General features: G+C 54.1%; 2 protein-coding genes across 5 annotated transcripts in view; one reads left to right on the forward strand and one right to left on the reverse strand.

Moving 5' to 3' along the window:
• Positions 1-11,825, forward strand: part of DUOX1 (dual oxidase 1) — a 33,562-nt gene extending 21,737 nt beyond the window's left edge. Inside the window, exons 26-33 of the mRNA XM_032174335.2 lie at positions 369-418; positions 2,223-2,350; positions 7,134-7,287; positions 8,021-8,253; positions 8,502-8,660; positions 9,812-9,967; positions 10,070-10,198; positions 11,022-11,825. Coding sequence (XP_032030226.1) covers positions 369-418; positions 2,223-2,350; positions 7,134-7,287; positions 8,021-8,253; positions 8,502-8,660; positions 9,812-9,967; positions 10,070-10,198; positions 11,022-11,144 — 1,132 coding nt within the window. The 3' untranslated portion in view covers positions 11,145-11,825. The remainder of the gene's footprint in view (positions 1-368; positions 419-2,222; positions 2,351-7,133; positions 7,288-8,020; positions 8,254-8,501; positions 8,661-9,811; positions 9,968-10,069; positions 10,199-11,021) is intronic.
• Positions 11,826-11,890: 65 nt separating this feature from the next.
• Positions 11,891-19,592, reverse strand: part of SHF (Src homology 2 domain containing F) — a 33,238-nt gene continuing 25,536 nt past the window's right edge. For all 4 annotated transcript variants that reach the window (XM_032174338.2, XM_058427543.1, XM_032174337.2 and 1 more), the window contains 3 exons: positions 18,374-18,545; positions 18,110-18,229; positions 11,891-14,398 (listed from right to left, as the gene is read on the reverse strand). In XM_032174338.2, coding sequence (XP_032030229.1) covers positions 14,212-14,398; positions 18,110-18,229; positions 18,374-18,545 — 479 coding nt within the window. In that variant the 3' untranslated portion in view covers positions 11,891-14,211. The remainder of the gene's footprint in view (positions 14,399-18,109; positions 18,230-18,373; positions 18,546-19,592) is intronic.

Consider the following 19,592-nt stretch of genomic DNA (forward strand, 5'->3'; position numbering starts at 1 on the left):
GGTTACAGGACAGACAGTGACCAGCCTCAGCCCCTAATGCCAAGTCAGCAGGAGAAACTGGTGTCCGAGTTGGGGTGCCTCCCCTGAAGGGTCCCATCTGGAAGTCCCAGAGATCTCCTTTCATTAGCTGGGTGTGGTGGTGTGTGCCTGTAATCCCAGCTACTGGGGAGGCTGAGGCAGGAGAATGGCTTGAACCCAGGAGGTGGAGGTTGCAGTGAGCCGAGATCATGCCACTGCACTCCAGTCTGGGTGACAGAGCAAGACTCTGCCTCAAAAAAAAAAAAACAAAAAAAAAACACACACACACACAAAAAAACAGAGAGAAAGATCTCCTCTCAAGGTATCTCTTTGCTGTCCCTTCCACACAGGTCTGAGTTCCCCCAGAAGTATTACTGGTGGTTCTTCCAAACCGTACCAGGTGAGAACCCTCCTTGATCCATGAATTTCTGGACCTGACTGGGAGCTCAAGGCTCTGGGTTCTCTGCACCCCAGAGCAACCCAGGTTCACTCACTTATCTCTTCCGGTGACCCAGGCTCTGTCCTCTGGCCTGAGGACACTTCTGGGTGGCAGGAGACTTAGACTACTCTGCATTCCAGTCCTTCTCGCAGGAGCTCAACTGGGTTCCTGCCCCTACTTTGGACTAGTTCCTCCTCTAGTAGGGTTAGGAGGAGAAATATCTCCTACTATGGACTAGTTCCAGTGGAATAGGAGTGGCTACCTCTTCCCCCAATACACACACATACCGTAACAGTAGCTTTGAGGACTGCTGCGCCCAGCTGCATGGGGGAGGGAGCAGGCTCTTTGTCAAGCCAGACAGAGGCGCCTACCCTGTATGCCTTGAAAGGAGCCTTTGGGGGATATTCCTAACTCCCTATAATCACCCATCTTAGAGCTATTAGCTGTGAATCTATTCAAACTCTCTTGAACCTATTTATATTTTCAGTCTGTTCCCTCCTTGGAGTAACACAATTTCTATACTGGCTCCTCTCTGTGAAACACAGCATGGTTTTTTTTTGTTGTCTTTTTTTTAATCCTAAAATGATCTGCTTTGAACTTCAGAGGGTGCTTGCTAATTCCTGCACACTGAGATTTAGTGGATAAGGCTGTGTTTATGCTCTCCTCTCCTTTTAGGACTTTACAGGCTTTGGTTAGATCCCTTCTTAACCTTTACTTTCTTATACTTCAGGGCTCTAATCTTCTTAACTTCTGCCTCTCTTCTCCTTGATCACTTGAGGGACCATTCTCTGTCCTCCCTACACTGCCCTGGCTCCAGTATTATCCCCCTGTATACCCATGGCCTGGATCCCCTGTGAGAGGAGGGGCCTCCCACCAACTCTGGGTTGTACTTGGGGACCCTGGTGATGAGCAGGGACAGTGTGGTCCTGCCCAGTCACTAACAGTGCCAGTGCTCATGCTGTGTGCTGTGGCAGCCAACAAAGAGTGGTGCAGGGACAAGGAGCAAACCTTGACTCGATGACAGTACGGCCTGTCATTTCCATTGTTTGGCCCAGAGGGCCCAGAGTGGACACCCTGTGCATCCATTCATTCAGCACACATTTATATAGGGCCCACGGTGTGCCAGCCCCTTGCACTAGGCACTAGGATTCAGTGGCAAACTAGCTTAGCCTGTTCCTCGTTCTTGAGAACCCGAGAGTCAGGAAAGTGACACACAAAAACCAAATAATCACATGGGTGAAAAACTGGCTGGGTGTGGTGGCTCATGCCTGTAATCCCAGCACTTTGGGAGGCCAAGGTGGGCGGATCACCTGAGGCTAGGAGTTCAAGACCAGCCTGGCCAACATGGTGGAACCCTGTCTCTACTAAAAATAAAAAAAATTAGCTGGGCAGGGCGGTGCATGCCTGTAGTTCCAGCTACTCAGGAGGCTGAGGCAGAAGAATCATTTGAACCTGGGAGGCAGAGGTTGCAGCGAGCCGAGATTGCACCAATGCACTCCAGGGAGCCTGGGTGACAGAGTGAGACTCCATCCCAAAAAAAAAAAAAAAAAAAATCATGGTGATAAGGGCTATGAAAAGTGAACAATATCTGCTGAAATGAAAGGTACCTGTGATCAGTGGTGCGGGAGGAGAGGACCAGAGGAGAATGCTGGGACATTCTTACCCCAACTTGGGCAGTGGAGTGGAGAGGGGACCTTGGAAGCCCCAAAACAGTCCCCTTTCAAGGCACTGATCTTCTGCCTTCCACCCTATGTTCATTTTGCAGGCCTCACGGGGGTTGTGCTGCTCCTGATCCTGGCCATCATGTATGTCTTCGCCTCCCACCACTTCCGCCGCCGCAGTTTCCGGGGCTTCTGGCTGACCCACCATCTCTACATCCTGCTCTATGTCCTGGTGAGGGCTTTTGGCTGTGAGCCAGGCCAGGAGGGTATGGGCAGGACATTTCCAGGGAGGCAAGGAGAGCTGGGACATTCATTCAATGTCAAGCTATTTGAAGCCTCCTCTTCACTTCTCGACGTCCCTCTTTGAAGGTGGAGATGATAGTACAGGGCTCTCCATTAGGATGACCCCAATATGCAGCACTTGGAAGCTTGGCTCCCTGGCACGGGTTTTGCAGTAGCAGCCCTGCCAGACTGATCTCCCTTCCTCGCAGACACCTCCACACCACTTCTGCCCAGCTAGTCTTTCCCCACTTTGGGTGGCTGGTTTTGGCTCCTGGATGGACTACCTGCACCCAAGAGGGCATCACCCTTTTTGAAGAAACTTATCTTAAATGGGTTCTGCCACTTTTGTTCTGATCCTGTTTTGGGGGGCATAAGTCACACTAGCTAAGTGCCACCTGTACAGTATATAAGCTTGTTCAAAATGACTTCAGTTGAATTGCTGATCTAATGAATTTTTGTTTTTTATTTTTTGAGACAGAGTCTCACCCTGTTACCTAGGCTGGAGTGCAATGGCACGATCTTGACTCACTGCAACCTCCGCCTTCCGGGTTCAAGCAATTCTCCTGCCTCAGCCTCCCGAGTAGCTGGGACTGCAGGCACGCACCACCACGCCTGGCTAATTTTTGTATCTTTAGTAGAGACAGGGTTTCACCATGTTGGCCAGGCTGGTCTCGAATTCCTGACTTCGTGATCCACCCACCTCAGCCTCCCAAAGTGCTGGGATTACAGGCGTGAGCTACCGCGCCAGGCCAATCAAATGGATTTTTAAGACTCTACCTATCTCCTTTCCTTCTCCTTAACCTTGGCTCCTGCCTCCCTCTCTCCAAGTTGCCTCCCTTCTCATGTTCCCTTCACCCTCCCCTGGGTTTCTCATCGGCTGCCTAGCTGGTTAGTTCCCGAGCTGATTCTGTGTCCCTGTGTTGTGGCTCTGCTTGTCTGCCTTCCTCATGAGCAGAGGCAATTCCCCAAAGGGTACTCTGAGGGCCTCACTTAGAAGCTAAACCAAATCCCAAGGCTCCAGCTCTTCCCTGCAGCAGAACTGCATACAGGGCTCTCCTTTGTGCCAAGACAAAGAGAAACTGCACCATGGCCTGGGGCAGTTTGGCTCCTGCCGTCTGACCTGCCTTCTCTCAGGTGCAGTTCTGTCCTCACTGACAGATGGGAGGGTCTGTTTCATCTTGCCTGTAGCTCAGCATTTCACAGTTCTGAAGATGACTACTTAGCCTTGGCTTAGGATGCTTCCTAGAACTGATGATATGCATTTCCTAAGAAACATCTCTTTCTTTGGAAGCTATGACTCATTTACCCTCTCTCCTTCTCTTCCCAATAATGAGTGGAGCCCTAGCATTCTCGGCTACTGCTTCTGTTGGGGGGTGGAAATGACGTTCTTGTTCCTGGTGATAAAGCAGCTACTTTGAACTAGATGAGAGATCCACAAGAGTGGCCAGGCAGGCTCCCTAAGACTCAGAGCCCTTTCTGATTTGTCCTGGGGTGTAGGCATCACTAGGATTCCGAGCCACCCTTCCTGCCAGCAGGAAAGTCAGGGGCTCAAAAGGTGTGGCCAGGCGCGGTGGCTCACATCTGTAATCCAAGCACTTTGAGACGCCGAGGCGGGTGGATCACCTGAGGCGAGGAGCTCAAGACCAGCCTGGTCAACATGGCGAAACCTCGTCTCTACTAAAAATACAAAAATTAGCTGACTGTGGTGATGCATACCTATAGTCCCAGCTACTCAGGAGGCTGAGGCGTGAGAATCGCTTGAACCCAGGAGGTGAAGGTTGCAGTGAACCGAGATCACGCCATTACACTCTACCCTGGGCGACAGATGGAGAGCCTGTTTAAAAAAAAAAAAAGAAATAAAAAAGGAAAAAAGAAAGGAGGAGACTCTATGCTAGGCTATCCTTGCCAGCAGTTTGGGACAATCTCATCTCAGGGAGATCAGGGCAAAAGCACCCAGGGAGGGCAGGGCTAGCACATCAGGGGCTGAGCTGGCTGAGCCACCACCCCATCCCACCAGCCAACAAGGAATCTGCAGCAGCCTTGTGGTTTAAAAGGAAAGCCAGCACAAAATAGGGTGTAGAAACAGAGCAGCATGACGTCACCCTGCCATTGTACTCAGCCTGTTTGGATGCTCAGAAAGCCTTGAGGGTGGGTGTGGGCTCCACAATGAAACAGTGAACTTGGGGGAAGAAAGAGCCAGTTCAAAGAAGAGCTCAGAGAGGTTTAAGTTAGTCTTGTAGGGAAAGGTTCAAGAATCTAGGAAGACTTAGCTGGGGGAAGGGAACGCCTGAATGGGGAACCAGAGTTCAGTTTAAAAGCTATCTGTTGGCCGGGCGCGGTGGCTCACGCCTGTAATCCCAGCATTTTGGGAGGCTGAGGCGGGTGGATTACCTGAGATCAGGAGCTGGAGACCAGTCTGGCCAACATGGTGAAACCCCGTCTCTACAAAAAAATTAGCCGGGTGTGGTGGCATGCACCTCTAATCCCAGCTACTCAGGAGGCTGAGGCAGGGGAATTTTCTGAACCAGGGAGGTGGAGGTTGCATTAAGCCAAGATCACACCACTGCACTCCAGCCTAGGTGACAGCGAGACTCCATCTCAAAAAAAAAAAAAAAAAAAAAGCAGCTATCTGTGTATCTGTGGAGGGTCTATTATGTACTAGCTCTCTGTAGGGCCCAGCAGCAGAAGAGGAGACTCTAATTTCTTCCTTAGGAACTTAGGATTCGCTGTGACAAAAAGTGGCACATGCATGAAATGATCAAAATGAACACTTTATATAGGATTAATTGCTGAGCGGAGTGTTCCCAGCAGTAAGTTATAGGAGTTCACTGAAGGGAGTTTCGCTTGGGCTCAATTGGCTAGGGAAGACTTGGAGGAGATTGGACTTGGGCCAAGGGTCTGGGAGAGGTAAGCTAAGCTTTGACAGGGCACAGTGGAAACTGAAGAGCAATCCAGGTAAAAGGAAGGGCATGAACACAGGCAGAGGTGGGAATGGTGATAGGATATTCAGGAGACAGAGGGGACAGGGCTGGCTGTGGATGGCCATAGGGCATTAGGTGGTGGCAGGACATGCTGCTGGTGATCATGTGGCGGCTGCAGTTGAAACTAAGGGGCTGTGGCTCAGCTGAGAGGCCATGCCACATGGCGGAGCATAGAAAGAGATGAGCAGAGGGTGACAAAACCAGGCTTGGGCAACACCCATGACTGGGGGTGGCAGAAGGAATGAAGCCAGTGGAGGAGATGGAAAGCGAGTGGCCCAAAGTGGGAGAACCAGCAGAGCATTGTTGCAGAAGTGGTGAGAAGGAGGTGGTCACTAGTGCCTCAGGCTTCTAAGAGTAGGAGCCAACATGGCCTGAAAGGATACCTTGAAGTTTGGCCATTTGTGGGGCTGCTGGGCTCTCAGTGGGAAGGTCCTAAGGAGAGGTGGAGGCAGAAGTCAGACTGAGCCAGACTCAGGAGCAAGCAAGTGGGAAGAATGTGGCCAAGTAGTGTCTGACCATGTTAGACAAACTTATTAGGGAAAGGACCAGAGCTGGATGATACTTGTCAGTTATTACACCGAAAAGGGAGACTAGTTAGGTATTCTTAGCCTGGAAAAGGAGAGGATAAACTGGGGAAGCGCCTTTCCCCAACAGTTATTGAGTGCCTATCATACGCCAGGCAGAAACTGCTAAGAGCTTATAATGGCAAACAGTCCCTACTCCTTCAGTCCGGTGGGGAAAACGACAGTAAACATCTAAATGAATGAGGAAGCGAAAGTACTGTTGGCTGGGCGTGGTGGCTCACACCTGTAATCCCAGCACTTTGGGAGGCTGAGGTGGGCGGATCATTTGAGGTCAGGAGTTCGAGACCAGCCTGGCCAACATGGTGAAACCCCATCTCTACTAAAAATACAAAAATTGTCTGGGTGTGGTGGCGGGTGCCTGTAATCCCAGTTACTCAGGAGGCTGAGGCAGGAGATTCTCTTGAACCTGGGAGGCAGAGGTTGCAGTGAGCTAAGATCATGCCATTGCACCCCAGCCTGGGTGACAGAACGAGACTCTGTCCCCCCAACCCCAAAAAAACAAAAGTACTGTGGATGACAACGCATGCACTAAGAGAGTTAACAGGCAGATGTGGTAGAGAGGACTGAGGGGAGGCCTGAGGAGGTGGTGTTTCTACTGAGACCTGAAAAATGAGATGGAGCTAGCCATGGGAAGAACCAGGAGAAAGGCATTCCAGGCAGGAGATGCAAAGATCCTTAAGCAGAAAGGACTGGCTATGTTTGAGGAACAGGGAGGGGAGAACGGCTGGCAGGCAGAAGTCAAGAGTATTTGAGAGGCCTTGTAGTACAACGGGAAGGCCACCAAAGCTTTTAAAGCTGGGGATGAACAGGATAAAATGAACTTTAAAAAGTCACACCGGCTGCTTTGAAGAGACAGGAATTATAGTGAGGCAAGACCAGTAGAAGACCTACTTCCACTGGAAGGCTCCTGCATGAGTCCAGGTGACAGGTGACATCACTTGGTCTAGGGTGGTGTCAGGGATCTAGAAAATACTCTAATTCCTCCTGGAATGCTATGGAGGATGGAGTTGGGAATGGTGAGGTTTTGCAACCTAGAAGGAGCATGGTATGTGGTGAGGTGGGGGCTGGATATACCAGCGGGGAAGGATGCAGGGTCTAAGGCCTGAGCTGGCCCCATACTCTGCTGTGGGCGTCGCTAGGTCTGAGCAGAGCTCTTTCCTCCATCCAGCTCATCATCCATGGTAGCTTTGCTCTGATCCAGCTGCCCCGTTTCCACATCTTCTTCCTGGTCCCAGCAATCATCTATGGGGGCGACAAGCTGGTGAGCCTGAGCCGGAAGAAGGTGGAGATCAGCGTGGTGAAGGCGGAGCTGCTGCCCTCAGGTACTAACCTGGCAGGAGATCAGCTTGGTGGCACTGAGGGAGCTGACAGGGCAGAGGCAGAGTCTAGACCGCACAGTCTCCTGTGGAGCTGGCAGGTGCCTTGGGTGGCAGGGACAAAGGAGCTGGTAGAGGCAAGGTGCAGTGGCTCACACCTGTATTCCCAGCACTTTGGGAGGCCAAGGCAAGTGGATCACGAGGTCAAGAGATCGAGACCATCCTGGCCAACATGGTGAAATCCCATCTCTACTACAAAAAAAAAAAAAAAAAAATTAGCTGGGTGTGGCGGTGTGCACCTGTAGTCCCAGCTACTCAGGAGGCTGAGGCAGGAGAATCGGTTGAACCTGGTAGGCAGAAGTCGCAGTGAGCTGAGATCGTGCCACTGCACTCCAGCCTGGCAACAGAGCGAGACTCCGTCAAAAAAAAAAAAGGAAGGAGGGAGGGAGGGAGCGAGGAAGGAAGGAAGGAAGGAAAGGAAAGGAAAGGAGGGCTCTTTGCCAGGGGACCTGAGCCTCTCTCATCACAGAGAGCAGAGAAGCTCAGGCCAGGCTGCCCCTTGTCTGGCTGACCCTCAGCCCCAGTGCTGCCTCGCCCCCCACAGGGTGAGCTTCTGATGGGGGAGGTCTCCCTTATCATATTCCAGAAGCAGAGCTGAGGCTGTGGGTGGGGAGCTCTCTGGAGGCCACATTGTTGCTGGGTTCAGGGCAGCAGCTTCTCACCCACCATCCCTCCCCAGGAGTGACCTACCTGCGGTTCCAGCGGCCCCAAGGCTTTGAGTACAAGTCAGGGCAGTGGGTGCGGATTGCTTGCCTGGCTCTGGGGACCACCGAGTACCACCCCTTCACACTGACCTCTGCGCCCCATGAGGACACGCTTAGCCTGCACATCCGGGCAGCAGGGCCCTGGACCACTCGCCTCAGGGAGATCTACTCAGCCCCGACGGGTGACAGATGTGCCAGATACCCAAAGGTACCGGACCCAGGCCAGATGTGCCACATGCTCCCATATCCCCTTTGAAGGCCTTGGCCCGGCAGCACTAGACTCCCCGCTCTGTGCCTCCCCTCTCTGCACCTAAAGACTGGTTGTTCCAGATAATGCCACAAACCCTCCTCTTCCCCTCACTCCATATACGTATCTGCCTTTCCTTTTCTCTCATTTCTGGCTTCCGATCTATGGTGGTGGCCAAGCTTAACTCAAACCCATGCCCCTCCCTACAGCTGTACCTTGATGGACCATTTGGAGAGGGCCACCAGGAGTGGCATAAGTTTGAGGTGTCAGTGCTAGTGGGAGGGGGCATTGGGGTCACCCCTTTTGCCTCCATCCTCAAAGACCTGGTCTTCAAGTCATCTGTCAGCTGCCAAGTGTTCTGTAAGAAGGTGAGTACCCCCTCTTCCCACCAACCCATGGCCCCTTCTTCCTTGTCATGGTACCCATCTGTGCCTTTCTCCTCTGCCTTTGTTCTTGGCTTCCCTGAACTGGGCAGGGGCAAGGTGGTTTGAAACCTGGGGTTGGGTGGTGGGTGGGGTGGTATCAGGATATCCCTAGACGCTGAAGGACAGAACTGGTTTGCGGATGCCTCCAGGATCCTGCCTGGTTTACAAAGACTCCTTCCCTCAGTTAGGGGTGCTCCACATAGGATTTGCTTCTGGGAGTTCCTCCAGGCAAGGCTGGAGGGGGTAAAGAAACCCATTCCTTCTTACAGAGGAGCACAGCACTTGGAGCCTTATTGAGCTGGGAGAGGGAAGGGCATGCTGGGTGGGGCACAAGTGAAACTGGCTCAGCTCTCAAGAGGAAGAGGAGGAGTGGTGGCAAGGCAGGGCTGGTGGGCCAGGTTGGCCCCAGGAACACAGCTCAAACCCTCAGGCCCTCACACGGGTCCTTTCACACCAGCCTGGACCTGGTGGCAGGCCCCTGCTCGTTTCTCTGGGCCTGGCAGGTGAGTCAGGGGCGCTGGAATGCAGTGGGCAGAGGCCCAGCCCATGTGCTGTCAGCATTCAGAGGGTGACAGCTCCCCTCCTCTCCTCTGCCCTCTGCTTCTTAACTACACAGCCCCACTTTCCTCCCTCGGAAGCTGCAGAGGGCTCCCCGCAGGGCAGCTTCCACCCGCTGGTCTCTCTTTGAGCCCATTCCCATCTGCTCAAGCAGCTGCTGGGTCTCCCTGAGGCTGCTCTGTGAAATGCCCTTTAGCCACTAGGTGCCTGGCAGCCTGACCAGGGACCACTGGAGGGAGCTGTAGGACAGGCTGAGCATGAAAGCTGCTTCCCACCCCACAGACCGTCACCTCCCAATCACCAAGTGATCTTTCCCATGGCCCTGGGGTCTCTCACTTCCACCTCTCCATGCCCTGGGCCAACTCCATCTCTGGCCTCAGAGCCTGGCCCTGTGGCCCATACACTCCATCTCCCCAGGCTGTCTAGGGAAGGGCACAAGCTAGCTGAGGTCATTAGAGTTCTATCGGTATGGACACCCCTGGGGTTTAGGGAGGCTGAGCTGAGCTGGGTTCTGAGCTCCAGCCCTGTGGCCCCAGATCTACTTCATCTGGGTGACACGGACCCAGCGTCAGTTTGAGTGGCTGGCTGACATCATCCGAGAGGTGGAGGAGAACGACCACCAGGACCTGGTGTCTGTGCACATCTACATCACCCAGCTGGCTGAGAAGTTCGACCTCAGGACCACCATGCTGGTATGTCAGGGCCCACCAGGAGGGTATGTGGGCCACTGTCTGAGCTAGGAGTTGACCCTAGCTGTGCCTGGCTGAACTTTGTTCCACCCTTCCCTACCATAGTACATCTGTGAGCGGCACTTCCAGAAGGTTCTGAACCGGAGTCTATTCACAGGCCTGCGCTCCATCACCCACTTTGGCCGCCCTCCCTTTGAGCCCTTCTTCAACTCCCTGCAGGAGGTCCACCCCCAGGTCAGTCCAACCCATAACCAGGTTCTCTTCCTCTTTATCATTTGGGGTCTGAGCAAAGCTCCCAAACCTTCCCCATCAAGGAAGAAATCAACTGCTGATGAGAACCCATCCCCTGGGAGATTGGTGGGGTAATGGAATGGAAAGGATAGGTGGGGGTCACCCTTAGGTGCTAAAGGAGGAGGCAGGTAATAGGGACTTGCCATCTCTGAAGCCATGACGTATTGTCCAGAAGGAAGAGCTCAATCATTGAGCTAGTCCTCGCCATAAACTCAGGGCTACCCTCACCAATACTGAGTCAGTCCTCACCCTGGACACTGAGGGAACCTTTACCATGAGCACTGGTCTAGCCCTCCATGAGACCCTGAGCTGTTCTTCAACTGGAACACTGATTAACCCACCCCCTATTAGAAATGTTGATCTAGCACTTAGCAAAATTCCACTAGACTTATAAACACTGAGCCAGCCCTCCCCATGCATAGTACAAAGCAAACCATCAGGAGCACTGTTGGCTTTTTTTTTTTTTTTTTTAAAGAAAGGGTATTGCTCTGTTGCCCAGGCTGTAATGCAGTGGTGCAATACCAGTTTACTGTAACCTCCAACTCCTGGGTGCAAGCAATCCTCCTGCCTCAGCCTCCCAAGTAGCTGGGACTACAGGAGTGCACCACTATGCCCGGCTAATTAAAAAAATAAAAAAATTAGAGTCAGGGATGTTGCTATGTTGCCCAAGCTGGTCTTGAACTAGGGAGCTACCCCTTCCTCTGAACACTGAGTTATCCCTGCCTCTGAGCAATGAGTTAGGCTTCACTTATTCCTCCTGCAACAGGTCCGGAAGATCGGGGTGTTTAGCTGTGGCCCCCCTGGCATGACCAAGAATGTGGAAAAGGCCTGTCAGCTCATCAACAGGCAGGACCGGACTCACTTCTCCCACCATTATGAGAACTTCTAGGCCCCTGCCCAGGGGTTCTGCCCACTGCCCAGTTGAGCAGAGGTTTGAGCCCACACCTCACCTCTGTTCTTCCTATTTCTGGCTGCCTTAGTCTTCTCTGATTTCTCACCTCCCAACCTTGTTCCAGGTGGCCATGGTCAGTCACCATGGGTGGGCTCAGGGACCCCCAGAACCAGGATGTGTCTCAGCCTGGAGAAATGGTGGGGGGGGGGCAGTGTCTAGGGACTAGAGTGAGAAGTAGGGGAGCTACTGGTTTGGGGCAAAGTGAAACCTCTGCTTCCAGACTTCAGAAACAAAACAAATCTCAAAAGACAAGCTGACCCGACAAGTACTATGTGTGTGCATGTCTGTATGTGTGTTGGGGCGGCGAGTGTAAGGATGCAGTGGGAGCACGGATGCTGGCATCTTAGAACCCTCCCTACTCTCAGACCTCCTCCTCTTCTGGGCTCCCCACTGTCAGACGGGCTGGCAAATGCCTTGCAGGAGGTAGAGGCTGGACCCATGGCAAGCCATTTACAGAAACCCACTCGACACTCCAGTCTAACACCACAACTAATTTCACCCAAGGTTTTAAGCACGTTCTTTCATCAGACCCTGGCCCAATACCTACGTATGCAATGCTTCTCAGCCCTCTTCTCCCTGCTCCAGTAGTCTCCCTTCCAAATAAATCACTTTTCTGCCTTCGGGGTTTCTTTATTCTACCCTAGGACCGGAAGGGGCATGGGGAGAGGAAGCCACTCACCCAGCCAGCTCACCAGGCTGGCCCAGACATCTCTCAAGCTGGCCAGTGTCCTGAGTAAAAAAGCTGGCCCAAGGCAGAGTGCCCCAGCTAGAGATCCCTTCCCCGGCCCAGGGGTACCTTTTCTGACAGAGGGCCTCTCAGCCACTAGTGTGAGGCCTGGTGAGCCTGCTCAGGAGGAGCAGAAAGAGAGGGTGTGGAAGCTTCTGGAGGAGGTGGGCTGGGGAAGAAAACGCGGGAGGGGCTAGACTCAGCTGGAGCCTATAGGGAGCCAGAGCTGCCTGGCTTGTTACCAGGACCTTACTCACTCCCGGCCCTTCTCTGAGCAAAGGGAGAGTTGGGCACCTGTGCCTACATGGCTCTTCCAGGCAGTGAGATGATAGCAAGGAGACAAATGAACACATCACCCAACCTGTTCTCTGGGCCTGTTTTCTCATCTGCAAAATGGCTGGATGCTCTCCAAGTCGACTTAAAGACAGGACAACCCTCTGAGGGAATTTCTCTGAGTGCGCCCCCTTTTTTTTTTTTGAGACAGAGTTTCGCTCTTGTTGCCCACGCTGGAGTGCAATGGCACGATCTCCACTTACCGCAACCTCCGTCTCCCGGGTTCAAGCGATTTCTCCTGCCTCAGCCTCCCGAGTAGCTGGGATTACAGGCATGCACCACCACGCCCGGCTAATTTTGTATTTTTAGTAGACACGGAGTTTCTCCATGTTGGTTAGGCTGGTCTCGAACTCCCGAGCTGAGGTGATCTGCCGCCTCGGCCTTCCAAAGTGCTGGGATTACAGGCGTGAGCCACCGCGCCCGGCAAGAGAGTGCCCAGTTTTAAGTGATCCTTCCTATTGTTTCCACAAAACGCCTACATAACCACATATCCTCAATTTCGAGAAAACAGCCACTGGTTTAGAAACTCTCAAGTACTGTGATTCACAGCACACTTTGGAGGTTGCACGTTTGGGTTCTGGAAATGGCCTTCAGACGGCCCTTTGGCGCAGCGGTCCCCCGAAGGTGCCTGACCAGCACGTCGAGGGGTCCTGACCAGCCTGCCCGCGGGGTGGGGCGGGCCTGGGGCAGCCTGAGAGCCGCTCCGCCTGGCGGCCCAGTGGGCCTCCCTGGGCCGGCCCAGAGGCCTGGGCGGGTTCCAGCGGTGGGCGCCGGTCGGGGTGCGGTCTAGGCCGCGGGCCGGTGGTTAGGGGCTCGCAGGCCGGCCACGCCCGTGGGTCTGCCCGGGACAAACCCTTCCGTCAGGGCGCGAGGGAGGCGTCGCAGGCCCGCAGTTCTTCGGCCAAGCAGACGAGCGCGGCCCCCGCGACCCGCCCAGCCAGCCTTCCCGCCTCCGCTGGCGCGCGGCTTCCGCGTGGCAGGCCGCCCCGCGCCCGGGCCTGGCGCGCTGCCTCTTTGTCTCTCCGCGCCTCCCCTCCTCCCAGACAAATGGCTGTTGGCAGGAAATTGGACGCGCTCTGGGGAAGCCGCGCGCCGTGGGGACGGGGCGCCGCGCGGCCAGCGGGCCTCGGGTGCCCCTAGCCGGGGCGGGGGCGGCGGGGATGTTTTGACATCTCATCAAAGAAAGGAACTTGATGCTTCGAAAGTGCTTTTCACAGCCGGGCTGTGTCTGCTCCAGAGCTGATTTATAAGCAGAATCTGCGCTCGCTTCTCCGCTCCCTCCCCCGTAAGCCCGGGGACGGCGCCGGAGGCGCGGGCGCGGCTGTGCCCGGCAGGATCGGGTTTATTTATTGCCTCTGGCCCGGAGCCGGCACGGCCTGGGGACTGCACAGTTCCCTCTGCCCGAGCTCCTCCCCTTCTCTCCCCACCCCCCAAAGCCCGCTGCTTCCCAGGGGCCTGTCTTCCCCAAACCTTGTACCAGACTCTGGGCGGAGCCCTCCGACGGTCTGGGGTGGAAGTCGGGGACGGAGGCAGAGAGGTGGTCAGGCGCCCCATGGGGCCAAATTCTGCTCTACCTCGCACGGACCCAGTGGGGAGAGGGTGGTGGTGGTGGAGGTGGAGGTCACCACCTCTGCCCTAAGGTCGGAAAGGAGCCGGAGCTGCCAATCTGAAACTCCCTAAGACCCCAGCAGCTCTGGAACCCCCTTCCTCCAGGGGCTATCCTTTCTCTCCAGGGATTCCTCTATCCCCAGCTCCAGACAACCCCTTACTCCAAGGCCCCAGGAGCCCTTTCCCTTTAGAATAAATTACGGAATCTCCAGCTTCTACTGGATCCCAGGAGAAGAAAGGTTTGAAAGATCATGTCCCTGGCAAGAGCCACAGCCCTCAGCCAGGTGATGGGCACAGGGCTGGGTACAGGTCTATCACAGTGCCCTGACTTCACATCTAAAGAGTCCGGATGGCTACAGGGTAGAGCAGGGACATGTGTTCGGCTCCCTTAATGGGTAGCTTGCGGCTGGCATAGTGGTGCACAATTTCAGGGACGCTGCTGAAGGGCGGGCTGTTCTGGCCCAGCACATATTTGTGTTCCTTGGTTCGGGACAGCTTCATGTGCATGAATCCCTGGCTGCTCCTGGGAAGAGGAGAGGAGACTTTGGTGAGTGGGGGCTCTCCTCAGCCCCCCATCCAGCCATCCAGTAACCCTCCCCAACCCTACAGCAAATGTGGTGGTTCCGAAGCCAGCTGAGAATGAGAGGTGATTAGGGGAGGTGGAGGTCAGTCCAGAAAGCAGGGGTGGTGGTGGTGTAAGTAGGTAGCACTGGGCATTGGCTTTGTGGTGAGGCCACTGGGTGTGCCAAGAATGTGTGTATACGGAGCATACAGGGTGTGTGCAGGTGGAAACTGAGCGACCAGCACCACCCCCGACCCCTGCTGGCCAACCCTGGAGTCCAGGCACCCCGGCCCTCCAGCCTCATCTTTCATGAGCTGTTTGGTAGGACACCTGTGAGGGGCTCCTGGTGACTCATGTGGAACCACATATGCCCTTGGCAGGCGGGTGGACAGATGTGACAACCAAGCTAGTCTTCGTTGGGGCTCTCCCTTCTAATGACTAGGGGGAAGGGGGAAGCTGATCTGGAAGACCCCCCAAAATCTGGGAGTGCTCAGCTGCGTCCTCCTGGGGATATCCCTTCACTCTCTTCCTTTCTGGGTCTTGAACCAAGCCCCTAGCTCATTTATCCGGCCCTTCAGCCTACAATGACGTCACTCCCTTGCTCAGAGGGGACATGCTCCTGCCTCTCCCATCTCCCTGCCACAACCAGGAAATCAGCATTAGTGCCTGGTCCCACCCTCAAGACAAGGACCCCACTGCTCAGAGCTCTGGATAGCTCCTAAATGTCCAGGGACCCTCGGCCCATGAGAGGGCATGGGAGTGAGACCAAGAACATTTGTCTGAACTACCACAGGCTTGGTCTGTCAGGCCTCAGGTCTGAAACCCAAGCACAGGCAAGGGGTAAGGAATGTTTTGGGGAGCCCTGAAGCCTAAGTGTTATATACTGCTGGCCAGAGCCTACTTGGGGACAAGGACAGGGCTTAGAGATTAGTGTGGAAAGCAGAACCAGTGAGGGGGCTGCCTCCATCCTGAGGTCCACCCCCTGGAGAGGTGGGGCTGGCAATCCTCATCACTCGCCTCCCCTGCCTGGGTACGAAGGCTCTGCCCGGACCCATTTCACCAGGCCCACAAGCGAGAAATCAGAGTTGGGAGGCTGAAGAGAGGTGACAGATAGGAGGAAAAAAGGAGGCCCCAAACTCCATCTCTCTGCCTCCCCGGGTATGGAGTCCTCAGGAGCCTAGCAGACTGCTAGGAAAAGGTCTGGGGCCCCAGGGCTGGGCGTGTCAGGGTGCAGGGTGGCCAGGGCCATCTGTAGGCCTGAGATAACGGGCTGACAGCACAGGCCCCTGGGGAAAGGAGCCAAGGGCCTGAGGCAAACAGCCCCTGTGGGGAGGGGAGGCAGTGTCCCTGTCAGGCCCAAGGCTGTGGGCAGCAGCATGGGCCCTGCTTTCCTTCACCTCTTCTCAGTTTGGGGCTGACCCCTTCTTTCTTAGTCCACCTGGGGAATTGTCTCTCCTAAAAGCTGTACATTGTATCTTCTCAAAAGACAGATCTGGCTAAGGACAAGTGGCCAGAGAGCTCAGCCGCCATCTGGATAACCAACCTCCTGCAGAGGGGATGGCTGTGCTTTCTCACCTCCTGGGACAAAGTCCCAAGGGTCCATTAGGACACAGCAAAGCCCTTGCCAGACCCTCAGGGTACTGGGGTTAGGACCAGCTGGGCTGCAGGACCAGGCTGGCAAGCCTTTTTGAGGAAGTTGTTTAATTACCAGTGAAAGCTCTTCCATTAGGGAGAGAAGAGAAACCATAATTGTATTTCAGATAAGCCATTTATATGCAAATGAGGCTCTGGCAGACAGATTTGGAGCCAGGTCAGCCAGGGCGGGAGCAGGTTTCCAGGCCTGCCTTGCCATTTTACCTCCCAGGCTAAGGCAGGCTGGCAGGGCTCCACTCTGGAAGCCAGACCCCTGGCATCTCCCCTTACCTTGGCCTGTACCAAACAATAATATGGCACTGGTGGAGCCCTGGAATACCACAGTTTGTGGAGTCAGACAGAGCTGGGTTCAAATCCTGGTTTGGGGACTTTATTACCTGGTGGCCTTGGGCAAGTAACAAACCTCTTTGAATTTATTTTCTGTCTATAAAAAAGATCTATCTTGCAGGGGAGTAGTTGGTTTAGAAATGGTATATAGGCTGCTTGGTATGCTCCATGAACTTTATAATTTTTAAAGCAATACACATTTCTGAGGTTATGTAAATCAAATTTTTGACAAAAACTTTTCTGGGAAATGTTTCTTTGATTTTATAATTCAGACTCCTAGAGTATGACAGCTGGGAAAAAAGCGATAATCTATCAACTCATTTGACAAAGGTAGAAACCGAGGCTCGGAGATATTAAGTGATTTCCCTAGGATCACATAGCTAGTTTATCAAATCCAAGAATAGAACTCAGGTTACCTGACTATAGTCTGGCACTTTTTCTATTATCTTTTTTTTTTTTTTTTTTTTGAGACAGAGTCTTGCTGTTGTTGGCCTGGGCTGGAGTGCAATGGCGCAATATCGGCTCACTACAACCTCTGCCTCCTGGGTTCAAACGCTTCTCCTGCCTCAGCCTCCCGAGTAGCTGGCATTACAGGTGCTCACCACCACACCCAGCTAATTTTTGTATTTTTAGTAGAGACGGGGTTTCACCATGTTGGTCAGGTTGGTCTCGAACTCCTGACTTCAGGTGATCCACCTGCCTCGGCCTTCCAAAGTGCTTGGATTACAGGTGTGAGCCAACACGCCCACCACTTTTTCTATTATCTTTTAGTGAAGTTGAATAATTATCCCCCAAATATGTCTGGTTTAGCAGCCCCAAGTTTCCATAGATTGGATTTGTTTGAATGGGAGGGTATACCTATATTCTGACGGTCCCAGAGAATGTGGTAGAAAGTGGTGCAGGTGTCCTACTAGTGATGGCGGGAGGCAAATGAACACACCACCCCACTGGCTTCCTAACATGGGTTGCAGGGTCTACCAGGCAGAACTGCTGGTTGCCTAGGGCAGGCCTGGCCACGCTACCAGGGAGTCTGGGAGGCTGATCTGCTGCCTCCCAGGAGGAAAGCCTGATGGGGAGGGAGGGCCTTGCCTCCTCTACCTCTTCCAGGACCCAAAAGCTCAGACACCCCCCATCCCCAAACACACACACACACACACACACACACACACCCTTCCTCAGAGTAAACAGGAATACTTTGTGTCCACTGCCCTGCCCTCTTTCCAGGAACCAGCCGCCCCGCACCCTACAGACTCCCTCACACAAAGCTCCCATCTCCTTGCCTGTGCTTCTAGAACATCTTGGGCTTCCATTAAGAATGACAGTGATAATTTATTGAGCCGTTAGCACTATGCTAAGCACTTCCCATGCATTATTTCACCTAATCCTTCCCTATATTATCTCCCATCCATCTCATTAGTAAGGAAACTGAGGCCTAGAAAGGTTAAGGGGGCCCAGGCCACACAGCTAGAACAGAACCCTTCTGAGCTGGATGCTGCGGATCAACTATTTCTCCCAGTGGACTCTGAGCTCCTTGAGAGCAGGGGCTGAGTCTCAGACATCTCAGGACCCCCAGTGCCTGGGGATTATTCATGGGGGATGGGGACCTCCCCAGCTTAGTTGGGCATAAGGGGAATACTGGAGTCCCCTTCCACCCTGCTGGCTGTCCCTGCACCCACAGCCGTCCTCACTCACTTGAGGGAGAGGGAGAAGTCATTCTTGCTGGTCTCGCTGTTGCGCACCAGGTAGCTGGCCTCTCTGCACAGCCGGAGCAGGTTCTCGGCGTCGGTTCGGCTGATGGCCCCGTGATACCAGCTAAGGATGAGAGAGAGGAAGGGGGGCATCTCTGCTGGGTCCCTCGCCGTCCAGGCCCACCCATTGTGGGTGTCCCCTGGAGGGAAGCCAGTGCCAGGAGGGGAGGAGTGGGGAGGGGGTCCCCAGCTGGACACAGACACTCACACCTGGTCTTCCAGAGGCAGTGCTGGATCTGTCCACTCCCCCAGGGGGCTGCTGGGCTCCATGCTTAGGGGCTTAGCTGACTTGGGGTTCCCTGCAGAGAGTCGGGGAGGTAGCCGCCCCTTCTCCTCCCGGCCAGGTGACAGGCAGCTCTTCTCCGGTCCTTCAAACTGGGCTGTGGGGAACATATCAATCATGGACTCTAAGGACCCCAGAGGTCCTCAGAGGTCCCTATTGAATAGCCAGTGCCCAACCCCTACTTCTTCTAGCCCCAGAAAGGATCAAAGGAATGTTCTAGGATCCATCCCCTGGTGGGGGTGGGCCCAGCCTTCTGTGCCACACAGGGCCTCGCAGTCCCCACCGTGTGGGAGGAGAGGGGAGAGGAGCAACCCGAGAAACCATGCATGCTTCTCCCTCCAGAGCAGTGACTGCCTTCCCCCAGTCCATCCTCTCAGGGTGGCTTCAGCGCTGATAATATTGTTTCTTTCTCCTCCTCAGAGTTCATTACCGTTCTCCAAATCACCCTGCCAAGCCATTCTGTAGAAATGACTTATCGATCTGAGAACAATTATCTGATTCCCCTTGGTGCCATCCTGACAGGCTAATCCCGCCCAAAGCCACCAGCCAGCCTGTCCCTCCCCCACCCCCAACGTTGCTGCCCACTGGCTCCCCTCCCCAACCCACAGAGGCCCAGAGGCAGCACCTCTGCCCTCCCAGACCAGGGGAGCCTGATGGCTGAGCCCGTAAGGGAAGGCTGAGTCCCCGTGGGTCCCCCGGCCACAGGCACACATGCGCACATGCACGTACGGACAGACACCCTCCTTCATCCCATATTTTAAAATACAACGTTCAGGCACAAATGTACAAACAGATGCTCATGCCTCGGCACACACACCCTTGGGTGCCCATTCTGGGCAGAACTGAACATAGAGGAAGAATTAAGTGCATTCTTTCTCCTCATTTGGGCTCTTTTTCTCTCCTTGTAGCACTTTGAAGCCCTTACTGTCTTTCAGTCACCAGATGCAAGGGTCAGATCTGCTCCTCTGCACCAAGGAGTTCCACACTTGCTGTGTCTCTCCCACCCCCACCTCAGGAGTATTTGCATTGCTGAAGGAGCTGGCCAAGCAAAGCTCTCCCCAAAGTGAATTTAAAATGGTGGATTTTCATAGCATGGTGAGGAACACATTAGAAAGGGGCCCCCCTGTAGAAGACACCATCTCAC

Source organism: Hylobates moloch, unplaced genomic scaffold (assembly GCF_009828535.3).
Source record: "Hylobates moloch isolate HMO894 unplaced genomic scaffold, HMol_V3 SCAFFOLD_14, whole genome shotgun sequence".
Classification (NCBI taxonomy): Eukaryota; Metazoa; Chordata; class Mammalia; order Primates; family Hylobatidae; genus Hylobates; species Hylobates moloch.